Genomic DNA, 18773 nt, shown 5'->3' with positions numbered 1-18773 from the left:
TATCAAATGATTTGATCCATATGATCCGAATTTTCCGCAGTTCATCGTGCATCATCGCCGTAAACCTCATCAGTAATGCCACCCTTAACAAAACAATCATCGTTTTTTTTGTGTCGGTTTTGCCATAATTGTCACAAAGAAACAGCAATTACAAAAGACTCACTCGTCAATACAGTACATGGTTTCAATTAATTTATTTTAATTAAAAATACATCCGCTTGCACGGTTAGTTTATAACATGTACACATCCCAAAAGAAGAGTCTACTTTGATAAAAGTCTATGCTTATTTCCTATTGGCCAAAATTCCTAACGGGTTATAGAGCAACAGCTGTGGCCACCTCTGCCAGCTTTATCCTAACATTTCTGAAATGCACTGATCCTTATATTGTTTTTAGTCGCCCCTCTTCGAATAAATATCATCTAGGGAGAAAGGCATCAGAGCTGGTAGCCTGTTGGAGGAAACTGGCATATATTACTGCGTTGAAATAATCTGAGCGGACAGAACAGTGCTACTGTTGAATAATACAAAAGCAATACCTTCCCATACACAGAGTACTATTTAATGAGCCTGTGCATCAATTTCTGTATTCTCCCTTTTTTGGCGGGATGACTGCTTACAAGTTTGGACCAATTGTGTATTCTGGTCTCCCATGTAAGAAATTAAGTATTGAGAATAGATTATGTTGAGCCATTCTCTGAAGTATCTGAAGGATTTCAAAATAGGACTTAACTTTTGTTAAGAAACCTGAAAACCTTGCCCTAGTTGAGATTACTTATTGTTTATTTTTCTGTCCCAAGTGTGGAGAATGGTTCAAGTGGATAGAAACAGCCATAGATAAACACCATTGATCAAGTGCGGCCAAATAATTTGGAATTGAAAGCAGAATGAAAGACTCCCTCTTTAAAAAAAGCACACGCACACACACGAAATAAAATGAGAACGGTTGGCTTCACCAATAAAGAAATCTCTGAAAAAGGGGAGGAAAAAAGGAATTATGTTCGCTTGTCCTCTCTAAAAGAAACCTAAAGACCCCTTGAATTTTCTTGCTTTTTATGAACACCTGTGAATCCGGAACCCTGTCCAACATAGCTGCACCAGCATTGACTGCTTCAGAAAGACCGGGCATTAGCATTCAACACGCTATCCTCGAATACCAAAGCAAAACAGGCCCGCACTGTTCCACTTATGCCTGCCTGCGATGGCTCAGTATGGTGATGCGCTATTCTTCCTCTCGCCCGCTACTCATTAGAGGTGAAATAATGTGTATAAAATGAGCCCTTGTATGGCTTAAAAAGAAAACAACAACTCGGTTGTGAAACGCGTCAGCATTCAACTAGTCCAAAGCGTTATCCTTAGCACTTCATAATCGTGAGACCATACTGTGGGCACGTGTGAGACATCGAATGGACGCTTATAGTTTTGCATTGAATTACGTCTTATTCCAATATGAACTACGTTAGACATTCTAATATGGTTCTTCAGCTCTTATTAACAAAATATCTCCATATCAAACTTTTAAATGTGATGATTGCTGCATAGGGCAGATATGAAAACAACAATTGTAATGCCACAAAGCATGAGAACCTTTTCGATTACAAATGGGACATACATTTCACACTAAACACACAGTCTGTAGAACCAAGTTATTTGCTTTAAACTTAAGATATCAGTTCATGATTTCTCGGTTGAAATTATGCATCTGAAATAGTTGAGCGTCTTATTTTTTGTCACTGCCTAAAAACACCGGATTACTCCTTTCGTGACCTGCTCATGTAATTTATCGCGATCGTCACAGAAATAACAATGCGGTAACTGTTATTGTCTGTCTGTCTGTCTGTCTGTTACTCGATGGGCTCCGGATCAGCATCCATACAGGTTTCCCAAGGGTTGCGGGGCATCTGCGGCATGGAAATGAGGAGGAGGCCGATCCCGCTGAGGAAGAGGAGGACGAAGGCCGCGCAGGCGCACGCGAAAGACCACGAGTAGTAGTATTCAATCCAGATCGTCTCGTCGCTGTCGATCATCCTCTTCACTGACTGGCGCATCACCTCCACCGATATAATAGTGCAGAGGCCTGATAAGGAAGCAGAGCATGTCGCGATTGTTAAGAAGAGATAACCTGAGACGTGCTTTCACTGTAATTAAGAACGGCTGCTCATTTCTATTTCACGGTGTTACGCTCGCTGAGTCTGAGCGCAAACGGCAAGCCTCGTTTACATAATTCTTTCTTTAAGCACTAAATTGTTTATATCGGAAATAATACAGGAAATAGTGGCTGCAATAGATCCATAATGTCTTGGAACATTTATAATTAAAGTTGAGTATACATGTAAAAACCATTTTGATTGTTTTAGGGCATTGGAATTAATTTACATTGTTAACATTAAGAGTGTGGTGTCTCACTCTTGTCTTTCTGTTTGAAATCAATTTTCTCATCTAGTATATGTTGCCACAATGATATTTCTGTTCCTGAACAACAACAACAACAATAAGAAGAAGAGAAGGAATGAGACCCATTCCCGCACCCCCTTGCTGTAAATGTACACCGGCCCCTGCCCTGCCTTACCTGCGAATGCGTAGAACATGCCGGCTGGCTTCAGTAGGTAGTCCCTGCCCTTTCCGAAGGAAGCTAGGATACACAGCGTTCCCAGGATCATGAAGGCCAGGCTGAAGATGGCGATAGCAGCCGCTGAGATGTTGTACTCTGAAAAGGACACCACAGGAGTGAGACACAACGGCCACCGGTGCACGATAACTCCTTAAACACACATAAAACAATTATTGCGTGTCCCAATGCAACATTACATGCCATTATAGTGGCCCATTTCTTACCAGTAGACAAGGTATTTTGAAGTATTAGCATAAAATGGAAACGAACCCATGAAAATGGACCCATTAAAATGAAAATTGAAACGCTTTGTAAACTTGTGCGTTGCTACAAACAAGTTGGCTCGGCTGAAAACAACGATGTACAGCTGGTTATGGACAGAAGCGGAACACTGTGATTTTGGGCATCATCACGCACAGCTGTTTCAAGTGGCACCTTCTAACCGTAAGTGACAGTTTGGGGAAATCAACACCATAAATAGTAGCAAATAAATGTAGTGTAGCGTAAACTGTATAAATATATTTAAACGGTTATTTGTGCTCATATAAATAGCATGAACAGCATTGCTTAGACTGCATTCAGTAATGACACCACAATCTGCTTGAGAATCCAGAATTGTATTCTTCGGCGCCGTAATGGAACAGAAATGCAGAGTTAATCGGACTTAAATCTGAGACAGAGGAAGAATTGATGATTTCAAATTAAAATGTAGAGCATGCAGACAGTGTCCCACATTGATTCACTGAGGCATCTCACTGCAGGGGGGGAGAGCTGAGCCCAACGCGGGTGATTACTAAAGGTGTACGAATCTGGGAATATGGAAGATGTACAGCCTTTTGGAGGGAAATGCTGTTATGACGTGGCAGTGTCCTCGTCTGTGTTCTTTGCCTCTTCTCTCAACGGCTCTTTGTCAAAAACGCCCATTTAGCAAAATGACACCGAAGCACAACACAACTGCCTCCTTTTCCTGTCAATATTGTTAATATTTCTCGTGTGACTGGTCCACTATTTTAAAAGGGCTGAAAATATGTTCATAGAATGAGAACTGAAGTGATAATAAAACAAGGTAGATAGAGGACATTGAGTCTTATAAAAACCCGTTTAGGCACCTACATCATTAAGTGGCCAAGAAAGTGACACCCTAATCATAACTAGTTTTGCTCATGGAAAAACAGTTATATAAGATCAATCAATTGAAATGTGTGTTCTCAAGTCAGAAAGTCTCAAGTCAGAGACCTAAATCCTCTACGCGACAAGAAGCTATATGCTCCATGCACGTTTCAGGTTGTGTCTTTGTTCACTCTTTTGATGTATGTATCTGTTTGTAGAGATTGTATTCCAGTCTTGTTCCTCTGATTTTAGAGTTGCTATTCCTCCAAAGCCAAAATTTTGAATCCTAGCCCTAAAATCAGGCTGGAACGCTTTTAACATGCACATTAAAACCATATCATGTTGACAATGGCATGCTAATTTATTCCAATTGCCTAAAGCAAATGTCCATTTATTTGCATTTAATTACAAGTCGTGATCATTCTCTTCTGATGTGGTCAAAAGATGGTGCCTAATTTGTGCGGAAACAGAAGGAAACCATCTATGAGTGGCAATCACACATCTTTGGCAAACCTCAAAGATAGTGCTCAAGAAAACAGTTTGCTGGAGAAATCAGATGTCGAAGGGAAAATAACAATCCAACCCCATATTTTCCGGCTCTTGCCTGTTGGCAATCATGGGCCAATACATGCATTCTTAATCTATGGCGAGCTATGCAGTTTGCTCTGGAAAACAAGGGATGATGGGAAGAGGGATTGCTTTTAAAAGCTGTTTTGACAGACAGCAATGAGAGAATTAAATGCCGGTGTCCGGCAGCCAGATAGGACGGGACGGGATTGGATGTTCCTGGAGTCTTTGATCAATGTCCGTTAAACAACAAAGTAGACCACCTCCATTCTCCACAGGCCCCCCCCGGTGCCACGCCTCTATCTCCGCTTCCTGGAACATTAGTTCAGCTAGATGTCACTGCGTACAGCGAAGCCGAATACAAATCTAACCGCGTTCGCCACGCATTGCGCAATCACGCTTTGGCTCTCTCTCGGAGCCCATAAAGGACGCTTAGGTGGACGTAATGAGGCTGTGTAACAAACCTATACTGTAGGTTTCTCTGGATTTCTTTCTGTGCAGGTTCAGTTTGCATTAATGAGCTTTCCGTATGGCGTTCTGCATAATTTACAAATTCAATCTGCGTGTTGACGGATTGTTTTGTTTCAAACAGTGTCCTGTGCAGACAAAACTCTTAAAATAAAAAATAAAAAAATCAGTGATTGATAGTTTAATTTTGAATGGATTTCATTTGGGACACATTTTGTACTGTATTGGACGTATGGGTCATGTCCAGACGAAATGCGTGTGAGATACACACACATACACACACAGGGACAACTCGAAAATGAATCCTAATTTCCTATTATCAATTACATTGAGTAACATTTTAAATCATTTTGAAATGTAAAATCAATTTACATACTTCTATTTGAAGCCAATATTATGCAAACAATAATCGGCTGGTTATAACTGTAAATGTGCAGTACTGTAACTGTACACTCCAGTGAAATTACAAGTGAGGTAATTTCACTAGCATGTCATGGATTGTTCTGGGCTAAAATCTGCCCTTGATCTCGTGGTCTATCTTTGGTTTACATGAAAAGGGCAGTGGCCAGGAAATGGACAAGAATGGGAGCGAATGGGAAATCGTCGATGCTGCATGTCGACGAAGTGGACGCCACTCCAGGGCTCCATGCTAGCCGGAGGGGATGTGGAGAAGGGGGCGGTGATTTACGCCGCGGTCACCGAGCCTGACAGCGCTTCACGCAGGGAGCAGCACCTTCGCTCTGTGTTACCGCGGTCCGCTGTGTGACGTGCGCGGGAACATGCTACGGCCTCTGCTCATCACGTGTAGAGCGCTGCCTGGGCTGCTGAGGGCAGACGGCGGCAGCCGGAGCGTGTTTGCCCGCCCCTGAAACCTAGCGCAGTGTGGAAGTCCCAAACATATCTGAACCGGGCCGAGTCCGATCCGTGCCCGCTACCAGCGTCCGTCTGAGGGAGAAGGACACTAGGCTGGGCCCCAGCGCGTGTCTTTGTGCGCTCACACTTTACAACAAGGTACATGAATTGGCATTAACTAATGTAGGCTAGTTGTTAACACAAATTAATTGATGTGCTAATGCATTAATTAAGCATTAAATAATTCATGCTTCATTAATTACTTAATGTATTTGTTAACTACTGACTAATGTATTAGTTACATGAATATTTATACATTAGCAAACCATAGGATAAATAGGATAAACATAATTAGTTAACCATTAACAAATACATGAAACTGGCAACCAATATGAATTGGCAACTAATGTACAACATGAATTGATGATGTACAAATATTTACCGTAAACAAAGCTGAACAGATTGACTTATAACGACTGCATTAGTTAATGCCTACTCGTGTAACCTCATTGTACAGCGTTACTTCTTTGGCTTTGAAACAGGCAGTGGCTGAAGCCGAATGTGCAGGTAAAACATTGAAACCGATGCTTGCATTCCTCGGGGATGGGGTGATTTAAACACTTAGTTAAAAATGCCATAGCCAAGGTCTGCACTTGCTTCATTCTGAGATGATTATTGTTTGCTATCTGACTATTGTTTTTGGTAATGATGTGTAATTACTGCTTTTTGGTAGCGTCCTTTTGTAAACATTATATAACTGGATGCTTTTGTACTCGCGTTTGTCAAGGTCTCCATTGCTAAAAAGATCTGAATCTCAATGGGACTTAGTTGGTAAAATAAAGGATAGAAAATGTAGCTGTTTCTGTGGCCTCTCTGCCAGAATGAACTATCCTCACCACCACCTCTCCCACTAGCTACAACTTCACAATGTTCACTCTTGGAAAACAGAAAAATCAATCAGTGCCCAGATTGCAAGAAACTCCAGGCCGGATCTGGTCTGATTTTGGCCTGAAATCAGCATTACCATGCTGGAATGAGTGCAGTTGCTTGCTATCTGGGATGGAGTCATGGTTTGTACCAGTGCTTCGTGATTTCTCAGATCTTCAGCTTCAGTTGCTCAAGGCCCCCTTCTTGTGTAAGTCTCTGGTGATTAAATCTTGTTTTGTGTATGGGCTCCATGTATTTCTTGTCATGACAGATAATCCTTAAAATCAAGGAAAATCTGTTAAAATGATCAAGTTTGAGTAATTGCTATATTCAGTATGAGATTATTGCTATTGCACAAGAAGGTTTAAAGAACAGAAATCATTTTTTTCTGTTGCCATGGAAGTGAAATTGTGTATGACTAAGTATGTCATTAAGTGAAAGGAATCTGAGTGTCACTGTTAATATGAATTAATCCCCCCAGGTGTATATCTGTGCTGCTAAAAGAAAATGTGGGCTTTTTCCCCAACTGGTACATTGGAATATTTTATCATTTTTTTCTCCCTGTTCATTATCATGACTGGCAATACAATAGCCCTGGCAAACACAATAATTACATCCTACAAATCCTTCCAAGGCTTCTTCAGACAGACTGTAGCGCGCGCCTGGCCACCTGGACTGTAGATCGTGAGGGGGACACCTACCTTTTTGTGTTTTCACTTCAAAAACCTCTGCATCTTGCCCGGGAGTGAAGTGTGTGAAGTAGGAGCAGTTGTAGTCTGCGGGAGAGAGGGGAGAAGAGGGGTTACATCTGAGGGATCAGACGTTTCCACGCCGAGCGCTCTCTCTGTGCCTTCCCTATTTACGGATGAAATTCGCGGTCGTCGCTCCGGACGGGGGGGGTACTCCACGTTTGTGCCACAACACTGGATCCCCAGAGCTCATCTACAGCATGGGCAGCTAGTTTGTGTTTATTAACAGGGTTACTGAAGTTCTGTCCCTAACGCCTTAACGGTGACGTAGAAACCTGTCGGCGTTTCTCCAGATTATGTGAAGATTATTATGTGAAGGGAACCCTTCATCTACAGGGGACTCTAATGTGCGAGTATTGCTGGAACTCTTGAGAGGAGGAATTCGCCAGGGCTTTGTCCCAGTTGCGCCTCCTGTTTGGGTCCCTGCCTTTGCAGATGAAAGTGTGGTAGGTGCCTATGGGCTGTCCTCTGTGCTGTAGTACGCTAATCAAACATCCGTCCCAGGGGTGCCCATCAACACGTCCGCTCAGCAAACGCACTGGTCCAACTGGGCTGGGCGGAGGTAGAGAGGGGGCCCAATGTATGTTCAAGAGGCATTTGTGTTTATTTCACCTTACACGTTCACCTTACATGTTCACATTCTTTAGTTCCAGCTGTGAAATCGCTGTGAAATCTATGAACAATGTATGTGAAAGTGCTAATACTATTCGACAAAAGACTTGTTGTGTGTGTCTGGAGCTTTCGTTAATAGGCAACTTATTGCATTCATTCAATATATATGTCCAGTTGTGGATAAAGTCTTGATACTGAGCTGTACAGAAAATTAGGATTAGGATGCTGTACATGATGCGCTGCTAATAGAGTAACATGATCATTAAAGGCAAAAGGAAATTAATCCAGTTTAATTGACAAGAAGAGGAAGTAAAAGCAAAACTGTTTAATTGACATTATACAGCACACAACCCACGGCGCGTATATACATATACTAACACTGCATGTCAGTTAGAATATAAATCTCACCAACAGTATATTCAGATAAAAGCACTAGCCTTTTTTCCTCTTTCTGGCAAAACATAAAAGGATTCCATCTCAAAAGAGCGATGTAAATTGCTTCGCGAGTGCTTCGCGGATATTGGCCGAGACCTTTTTATTAATATCCGACCATGTTTGCCTGGTATTATCTCTGTCTCTCTGGGACTTATTCGCGGACACTATGTGCGTGACTCTCAGTGCGATATAAAGTCTCTCAGCTTGCATGGACAATGTATGTTCTTGGGCGAGTGCTGAACCTCTGGGAACAGGCATCGTTTAACATTAAGACAACGCTAGGCATGGAATCTGATATCAGTGCTTCAGACGGGGTATGCTTAGACCCTGCTTTGATGTCAAGGTAGACGCTAAGACAACCCTCCACAAATCCAGATTACATATGTAAACGCAGACAAAACAACCCACTTCCTCATCACTAGAACTACAGTACACGAATATGACGAGTGACATTTCCCAAAGCGTTCAACTAATCGCTCGCCGTGCATCGGGGGGGAGCAAAGCTGCCTCCTCACGCGCAGTTATGCAGACAATGCGAGTTGTCACGTTATGCCACATCCTCAGCCTTTCAGACTGCCACCTGCTGAGGTGCATTAATTTCATCGCTCCCAGGAATGCTTTTGGAAGTGGCTTTGACGATTGCGCTGCCTTAGATAAGGCTGCGAGCTCAACAGACAATATGAGATACGGGAAATTTAAAATCAGTATAATACATTATTTGACTTGTGCTCTCTTCTCCTATTGTGTTTTCGAGCTGAATGAAAATTGTCTCTGGCTTTTTTGCTCTGGCTCATTATCACAGCTTCCCGTAACACCACCGTTTATCTGGTGCGGTTTCATTGAGAAGAGCCGGCCAAAAGGCCCACGCTGAGGGAAAGGCTTCAGGGCAGAATTCCCAAAGATCTCAGCAAAAAAAGAGGCTTTTTTTGCAGCCCATGGACAGCGCAGACAGAGAAGCTATTTGTGACTGTGACTCAGGCCAGAGAATCACCATCAGAAAGAGAAAAAGAAGACGTTACCTAGCAACAGGCTTGTCTGTGCTTTATCAGTTAAGGCTTGGGTAGAGGGGAGGAGCGGGCTGACACAGTCCAGAGTCTGCTCGTATTTTTTTTTGACATTTCCTGTTAGAGCACACTGGTGTCAGTGTTATTTGCATGCCCTTCTGCAAGCAGCCCCAAAATAGTTTTTATTGCTGCTGATAGTGGTTATTCTGTACACCTTGTCCCCCTGCAGAAGCCAGAGACTGCCTGGGACCTCTGTGGAGGAGTGTGTGATGGTAAATTATTATTGCGGTGTTGTTCTGTTGTATAAATATCACAGGTTTCAACCCCATAGCTTTCCCACAAATTCAGGGCTGCAGGTACAATGATGCCTCTTTTTCCAGAACAATGTTATGAGCTCTTTGAGGGCTTGCCCTTGGAATGGCTGTTCAAAGCTGTCTGCAGCGGCTGTCTCTTTGTGATAATTTGGTTTGTGTGTGTGTGTTCATGCTGTGTGTGTGTGTGTGTGTGTGTGTGTGTGTGCTTCGGCCTGGCCTCATTTCTGTTGCCGTATGTTTGTGCAAAGTGACAGCTGTCTCACCACTGTTTGTTTGCCTTTCAACTGCTGTCATGTGCAGTTGAAAGGCCAACAAATGTACTGTAAGGGTCTTGTATGTACTGTATGTGTGTGTGTGTGTGTGTGTGTGTGTGTGTGTATTCATCTGTGTGTGTGTTTATTTTGGCCATGGTAGTCTTCAGTTTGTACATAGTCAAGAGACATTCGATTGAAACATTGCTGAAAACTAGACCTCGGATTATTCCCACAAGGTTTATATTGAAAATACATAGATTGATTTTTCTCGTGATTGGCTTTAAACACTGACGCCCGCAATGTCCCTTCATACCATTAGGTGCAGTGTAAACGGCAAGGTCTCCGCTGTGACGATGTGAGCTACTGTGTGCAGAGATCCCCGGAGAAGACAACTTTGGCATGAACGTCCTGAAGAAGAGCACATGATTACACATCCCTGCTAGCCTTTTTGGCCGTATCATTGACCTTGCAGGTTGGTTAGTGGAGACACTTAGTCTTGGGGATTATGTTAATTACGCAGCTGCACTGTACATGTGCCTGCATCATTGATTTATTATCACCTAATTACCCACCCAACGCACTGCCCTCCCCCCTGTACACTTTTATTAAGAGTACTGAGTGATGCTGTCGATCATATCGCTGGCGCAGTCCCCATAATCACGTATGGACTTGGCGAGATGACACGATCTCCACGCCTCGGGGCAGCAGCCAGCAGAAGTGCACGGGCACCTGTCGAGCTGTCGAAATAGCCTTGAAAACAAATCTTCAATGAAGAAGTACCGACACCGGTGTCTCTTCCCAACAATACGTTCCGTGATTCATACCGGATTAGGCTCCTGATAACTTCACCTGTCTGATAGTGCTGTTAGTAAAAGTGTGTTAGCGCTTCTTAAGTTGCATTGCCATAGTTTTGATAAGCAGTTGCCAGAAAACAGAAAAAATGGGTAAAAATGCCCATATTAATCATTAAGAGAGCAGACTTTTCTCACCCATTGGCATTTTTTAACGTTTTTGACCATTTTTAACACCTGTCAGATGCATAATTATTACCAGCATTGTCATCATTAATATATAACACATTTATTGCGTGTTTTCTAAAAGAATAGACAAGCCCTTAAAATAACATTTGGCCTTTGTTCATGATTGAATTTGTAGCATGTGTTGTCAACTCCTGAACTTATTACTGAATCATTAATATGAGACTTGAAAACATTTCTGGCTTAAAGGTACAATAAGCAATTTAAGACTCCTTATGGTCATGAGAGGAATTGCAGGGATGAACTCCCTCAAACCACAACACTGTTTATCCCACCCCTTCTCTGTGAACGCGCAGATGAATGTTGAAAATGATGGAGAAGCTTCCAAAAGTCAAAATGCCTTTCACAAGTTAGGCAAATACCATAAGGCCAAAATACCATAGGTTTCCAGTTCAGCAACTGATGAGGTTACCAGACATGTACCTGTCTACGAACTAGGATGGTTCATTTGAGCGTGATGGAGGTTGTCAGTGGTGTAGTCCAGTATGAAGTAGTCAATTAACCCCCCAGCCCCACCAGTTATCATGTCCCTCTCACTTCTCCCATTCAGCTTGCTTAGCTGCATGGACTACCTGCAGTTTTCTTCATTTTACAAACTTTGAACTGAGGGATAAATTATATGTCCTTAAGATGAAATGTAAAAAACTGTTACGCATCACTGCTCATTTCGTAGTGGGTATACGGACAACCCTCGTGGGCACACGCCGTATGCCTGTGTGTCACGTGGACTACACCACTGGGGGTAGTCCTCGGACGAACTGTGGCGTAGTTTCCGTGACAAATCCCCTTTTGCTAAAGGGCCAGCCGCTCCTGCGTGAAGGGGTTACTCGCCGACTCGCTGGAGAGGGTCACGGTGAGTGATTCATCACCATTACAGAATGTGTCCTGTACCCAGGCTCAATATCGTACCCTCGAAATAGACTGTTTGTCAACCGGCGGGATTAGTGGTTCACATGGCTTGTCCGACTACAGCAGTTTAGGACAGCCGATTTTCTGGGCGGCACCGGAGAGACTTCACGCATTCTGTGGGGTCAAACGTGTGGGCGAGGCCAGAGAACGGTCGCCTGCCCTGCTGCGGCCTACAGTAAATGGAGAGGTCGTGAGATTATGGGTCACTGCAAAAAGACGACATGGCCCAGGGAGGCAGACCTGCTAAAAGCCCTGTAATACCTGGGGAATATCAGTCTATTTCTCTCTCTCTCTCTCTCACCCTCTCTTGCTCTTTCTCTGTCTCTCTCGGTGTGTTTGTGTGTGTGTGTGTGTGTGTGTGTGTGTGTTTTGGGCTTCTTGCTGACGGTCGGCGTGGACAGAGGGATAAATCAAAATCCACTGCCGTTATCCATTTCATCAATGGCCCAGGTGTGCTGCAAGAAAGGCTCATCAACAGCTGCTGATTGTTATCATGGTTGCTGAAGAAGGCGCGGTTAAATGCCTACGCGTGTGACTCTATTCAATCTGCCTGCTTTATCTTACAACACCGGGGAGGATATTTTTCACATTGGAAATACCCCCCCCCCCCCTCCCATTGCTGATGAACTTGGAACAGAGCCAATATTAATGCACACACAGGTGGCAAGAAGATGTATTTAAGGGAATAGTGTTATAGTGTTAGCTTGTGGCAATGTCCGTGAAAGTAATACAAATAATAGTATTCCTATGGCACCCATGGTAGAACATTGCACTAACAATGCAGAGGTTATGGGTTTATGAGGACTACATATCCTGAAACAATGTACGTATTCATGTTCTGTGTGTCCCTTAGAAAAACGTCTTGCGGGAAGTGTATCTATGTATCCAATGACAAATTGTTTTCAGTGTAATCTCCAGTATAATGTCACCCACACAAACTGGCACTTGAATCTGGTCTGAAAATGCAGACACCTGGGCACCCTTCACTCATAAAAACAAAACGGACAGAGGAGGAACATTTTTGTTCTTAAAGGAACTCATTTTCTCAAGTGTAACCTGACAGGTACACTAATGGTACTTTGGGTACTAATAAGTACCTTTTCCAAAAATAATGAAACAATAAATTATTATACCCATTGCTAGGGGGTACAATTCATGTACAATTTATGTACCCCAGTGACAAGCATTATTACCGTTTAGCCACTTTTTTGAACTGTTATTTCTGCGAGTGGGTTAGGTATTGGGTTAGCGTGTGCGGGGGGTTAGTATGACAGAGCAATGGACGTGTCGCTATGACCAGACTCTCCCCAGATTATCGCCTCGGTGGAGCAGTGCAGGGCCGGTAATGATTAGTCTGCAGGGGGCAGGCCCTGGCTGGGGGGTGGATGTCGGGGGTGGGGGGGTTCTCACAGGGCTGCCCAGGGGGCCCTGGAGGTTCGGTGCTATGCGCGGCCCCCACAGCTGACTCTGTCAGTCACAGCCATTCTGAGCTTATGTGCACACTTGACTCCCTCTTTGCTTCTCTCCAGGACAGCTGGCTATTTGCTAGACCTAAATTTAACTGCCATTGGGTGCCATTTGGCGGTGAACAAACGAAGAAAAAAAAAATGGGGGGGGAAATATTGTACACAAAATTATTTTGGCAGGGCACTGTTTCCTCAGCACATTACACTGTTTTTAAATTATTGTCTGTCTGTGAGGGGTTTTCACAGTTCTGATTAATCACGTCAAAGTCTATGTGGTTTGATTTTAACAAGATGCAAGCTGTTATCTCTCACGGGTGGGAACGGTGGCATCGAAGACAATTTTATTACTCCAATTTTATTACTTTTCCTGGGTGAACACTGAGAAACACCACCCAGACAGAAAGACAACAACGAGAAAGGGAAATTTATGAAACATTCAGTTTGATAATCGGCACCTTCTCTCACACACTCAGACTTTGCAAGATGACAGAGGACTTGGAGCTATTTGTCTTTATTTATGCATACACTCTCAGAAATAAAATGATAGTGGAGGTGCGTTTTTTGTTCTTCAAGGATGAAATTTCCCAAATGTACCTTTAAAGTAAATTACGTCATGTTCTCTTTGGGTACATCTCTTTGAGTATTTTCCAAGCAAAAAAGGCAGAAATGAATTAAATATTGCTAACTAGGGGTACAATTTTATGCCAATTATACCCAAGCAACAAGCAGTTATGCACTTTTTACAGTACCGTTGCTGTATTTCTGAGAGTGTACAAAGCCAATGAAAGACATATGCTCACAGTGGGTGCTGCGTCCTAATCCAGAAATTAATACACACTACTTTTTGCTAACTTATCAGAAGCAGAGCTTACATGTTACATGCTTTCTCCCAGCCTCCACCCAGGCCGTGTTTCAGTCCCTGGAGGGCAGCCTCCCACCTCCACACGCACACTCTGCACAAACATCACGTGACATCGCCAACGCTTCAAATGGAGCGCCATCGCCTCTGGGGAGAAATGCCTTTCCGCTTCCCGCAGGCTAACAGCTGTTTACTCGCTTCGACGAACGTACGCGCACATCTGCCGCGTGTATGGCGAGCGAGGAAGGACACCGAGCTCGCGGCTCGTTGGCTGCGCTCTGCCATCCGCCTGCCGGCCCGGCCACTTCCTCAAGCCCGCGGACCGATCCTGAATCCAGGGACTCACCCACGCTTCCAGACTTTTGACATTCCCGATTTATGCTTCAGTAGCAGCTGAGCCCGGTGAACACACGCTCTTGAAGTTGTCGACTTCACGCCGCGTGCGCAATCGCATTTGTGTCCCATCTCCACTGAGGAAGGTCGTTCCATGCATGTTCAGACGCAGTTGTCCTGGAGCAAATGACCCGTCCACGGGGATCTGAGTGCTCTGTCGCCTTCAGTCAGAAACCGTAGCCTAATCTGGCATGAGTGGCGTTCCCCAAACTTTACAATACCGGGTCTCTCTCTGTCCGGGCTACCTGAGACCGCTGGAAGTATTATCTTGCTGCAGAATAAATAGCAGATTGTATCTTACTAAATACAAGTCTGATGCCAAGATAGACTCAGGCCAGGCATCCAACAGAAAGCACTGAGAAGGTTATTTACATCCTGACCGCTCTGTCTCGTGTCATCTCACACGCAAGACACTCCGGGGCTGGGCTCTGACTCCTTCTACTCTGTCACTTTTTTAGTCAGAAATAAATTCAGAGTGACTGAGGGTGGAATCCTGTTTTCATTTTGATGCAATTTTTTGTGTGTGTATTTATTTTATTTGCCTGTACATGGTGTCTATGTTTTGTTTATGTGCCTGTGTATGTTACAAACTATCTGGGATTCTGCCAGAGAACAATACTCCTACATTTGACTCTCAGTGAAACAAAGAGGGACCAACCTTTTCTCAATTTATTTCTGCATCTACTCTTTTCAGGGGGTTGAAATGACATAGTTCACACTCTATGGCATGAATTTCTGAAGATATTAATGACATACTATAACATATTCGGCAGCCCTGGCCCTCGAGTGGCAGAGATGGCCCTGGTTTGGCCAGCCCTCCTAACCCTGCTGTATGCTGTAGAAGTAGTGCCTCTGAGAACACTCTGCCTCACATACGTGTTTATATCTGCGGATGACGAGTCAGAGATGCATTTCAGAGAATTCACCCGTGAGGTGTTCCAGCAGAGGAATGTGCTAAAATAAAGAAACATGTGGCACTTTTAAAAATAATCCAACAGGGTATCTGCACTCCTGTCCTGGTGTTTGGTTACTTTGAAATAACGTTGGTTGTAGAACAACTGGTGGCTAATGTGGTAACTCCTCCATTTCATTTCAGCTGTGGGGTCGGCCATTTACTGGGGATTCCTCACATAACACCCGTGGTTCACCAACAAACCCTGGGTACAGCACTGCCAAACGCTGTTTTACACCTTACTCTAAATGACCACTCGACAACAGTCCAGTGCCATGGAGACCTAATAATAATAATTTGTTATTTAGCTACACATTTTTATCCAAAGCGACTTACACTAAGCAGGAGAGAATCCCCTCAGCAATTTGGGGTTAAGGGTCCAACAGCTGTGTGGTTCTTATTGTGGCTACACCTAGACTACAGACCTTAACCTCTAGGTTGCCACTAGACTACAGACCTTAACCTCTAGGTTACCACTAGACTACAGGCCTTAACCTCTAGGTTGCCACTAGACTACAGACCTTAACCTCTAGGTTGCGACTAGACTACAGACCTTAACCTCTAGGTTACCACTAGACTACAGACCTTAACCTCTAGGTTACCACTAGACTACAGGCCTTAACCTCTAGGTTACCACTAGACTACAGGCCTTAACCTCTAGGTTGCCACTAGACTACAGACCTTAACCTCTAGGTTACCACTAGACTACAGGCCTTAACCTCTAGGTTGCCACTAGACTACAGACCTTAACCTCTAGGTTACCACTAGACTACAGGCCTTAACCTCTAGGTTACCACTAGACTACAGGCCTTAACCTCTAGGTTACCACTAGACTACAGGCCTTAACCTCTAGGTTGCCACTAGACTACAGACCTTAACCTCTAGGTTACCACTAGACTACAGGCCTTAACCTCTAGGTTGCCACTAGACTACAGACCTTAACCTCTAGGTTATCACTAGACTACAGACCTTAACCTCTAGGTTACCACTAGACTACAGGCCTTAACCACTAGGTTACAGGCTGCCTGCCTTGGCTATATTTTGGGGTGGTTGAATGATGTGGGCAGAAATGGCCGCTTCCCCTCGTTGAACCGTGGAGATGCAAGCAGTGCTGTGAGGAGGGTGAGCTGCTGGTTTCACCACCTCACCCCTCATCTTTCAGAAGACCCCATTCTTTCCAGCACCACTGTCAGAAGGAGACGGCCCGAAAAGCATAAATGATGGAGGCATTGCCATTCGTCAGTGGGCCTTTCCGGTTCACCCAGGACCCATTCTTTACACAGCTCAGCTCCACAAGTGACGAGTTCATCTGAATGCAGTGCTGAACTTTCAACTCAGGTCATGATCCGTACACTCTGCATCTTACTGCCGCAAGAAAGCTTTCGACAGCCATTTTCCCATTTTGTGTTTGAACAAATAATAATGCATACAGTAGTTTATGCTTTTATGAACACAACACTGATCCTTTTCCAAACAATATTCTCTTCTGCTCGCTGACTCTCACCCCTTACAGTGGCTATTTTACACTATGGATTTATATGTTGCCCTGGGATACAAGAAACAGCAGTTATATCTAATATTACATACTTCGAAGATGATTTTCTTATAATTAATTGTATTCAATTTACTCATAATTTCAAATGTAAGGCCAATTCATTTCTGTTTTCACAGTAACTGACAACTGTAGTCTGCATACAGTTTATTTTAAAGCAATAGAGCAAGGTCTGGCCCCATTTCAATCACACCACTGGGAATGGTTTGAATTGAATTGGACTTGTTTGCTAAATGAGTATCTTTATTGTCAACAAATACAAAGTAGAACACAAACTTATGTTTAATTACTTTACAAGGAAGGACAGTAGTTCAAATACATGAATTTGAAATACATAACAGGATTACTTTTTACTTTTTGCCATTTGTCATTTGCCATTTCAGACCATTGAAAAACAAAGACGAGGGCTGTTTTTTAAAATACTGAAATACATATTGCTGTGAGAGAGTATAGTTCAGGTTCCAAGGGAGCCAACTGTCAACTCATACCAACACATGGTCAGGAGTTCTATTCCCCGCCATGACACTTTCTTTACTCCAATGATATCTCGTATGTTTGGATATTTGCTCATAAATACACAGATATCGAATCTGTCATGACCTAAGGGTATTATTAATATTCACCGTTCTTATATTTAATGCTATTTCTGCCTGTGAAGTCCGAAGAGTAACCCGCTGCCTAGAAAATGTCCCCTCGATAGATTCGTCCCGGCAAGTTCCACAGAAAGGAGGGAAGCTCTCAATGCAGTGACGCCCATGGTCCCACTGCTCAGAAACATTCATCTCAGAGTCCCGCCGTGCCCTGAAAATGATGCCACCCTCACCCACCGTGGCCCCCACCCACCACGTCCTACATGACACACCACCTTCTCTCTGAAGGTGAACCACCACTTACCCGTCCGCTCCAGGCACCATGAGGACCGACCGCACTCACCTCCGGGCAGGCTGATGGGGCCGCAGCCCTTGGCCTTGGTGTCCTTCTCCACGATGAAGATGCTCTTCTTGCACAGCCTCCAGAGCCCGAAATGGGCCGCCTCGCAGGTGCTGTTGAGCTTCTCCACCCGCGGGCTCAGCACCGCCCAGTAATCCGTCACCACCGCCGTGAACATGCAGGTGATGCCCACCAGGATGATGAAGAAGGTGATCTTCACCTTTGTCCTCTTGTCCTCCAGCATGGCGCGGCCGTGGCTGTGGTCGATCGACTCGCCGGTCTGCGTTTCTTCTTCCGTGGGCGTGCGGGGGGTCCCCTCAGGCGCTGGCCTTCCTGGACCGTTGAGTTTTGGGGGGCTTCTCTACTCAACGACAACCCTCGGCTCCTGCTGTTTCTCCGGTCCTTCTCGCTCTCTCCACAAATTTCTGCTTCTGGTTTGCAAAAAGAGGGCAGGGAACAGTGCCCTAGTTTTTTACACACACCCGCATGCACACACACGCGCACACACACTTTCTGCCTCTCTCTCTCTCTCTCCCTCGCGCTGTGTTGCATCGGGAGAGAGGGGCTGAGGCTCAGACTACAGCTGTTAAGGTATATCAGGAAAGTTGATGACCACACGGACTGCCTGGGCTGGGTGTGGGGCTCTGTTGCTATTAATGTGCTCCGGGAGTCAGTGCATGCCAGGCTGCCCGATCCTCAGGTTACATGTGTGTGGGTTGGGTGGGTGTCAGCTTTAGAGATAATGCTCTGGAGAATTCGACACTATTTTTTCT

At 44.3% G+C, this 18773-nt stretch overlaps 1 protein-coding gene across 1 annotated transcript; it reads right to left on the bottom strand.

The window, feature by feature from the left end:
• Positions 1-170: 170 nt before the first annotated feature.
• LOC133113653 (voltage-dependent calcium channel gamma-1 subunit-like) lies at positions 171-18552 on the bottom strand. Its single transcript, XM_061222974.1, has 4 exons — positions 18004-18552; positions 7236-7310; positions 2569-2706; positions 171-2076 (listed from the first exon to the last, which is right to left on the bottom strand). The coding sequence occupies exons 1-4, from the start codon at positions 18242-18244 to the stop codon at positions 1844-1846; spliced, it is 687 nt and encodes a 228-aa protein (XP_061078958.1). The 5' UTR covers positions 18245-18552; the 3' UTR covers positions 171-1843.
• Positions 18553-18773: the final 221 nt, after the last annotated feature.

This window comes from Conger conger, chromosome 2 (assembly GCF_963514075.1).
Source record: "Conger conger chromosome 2, fConCon1.1, whole genome shotgun sequence".
NCBI lineage: Eukaryota > Metazoa > Chordata > Actinopteri > Anguilliformes > Congridae > Conger > Conger conger.
This window is presented reverse-complemented; position numbering and strand designations above follow the sequence as displayed.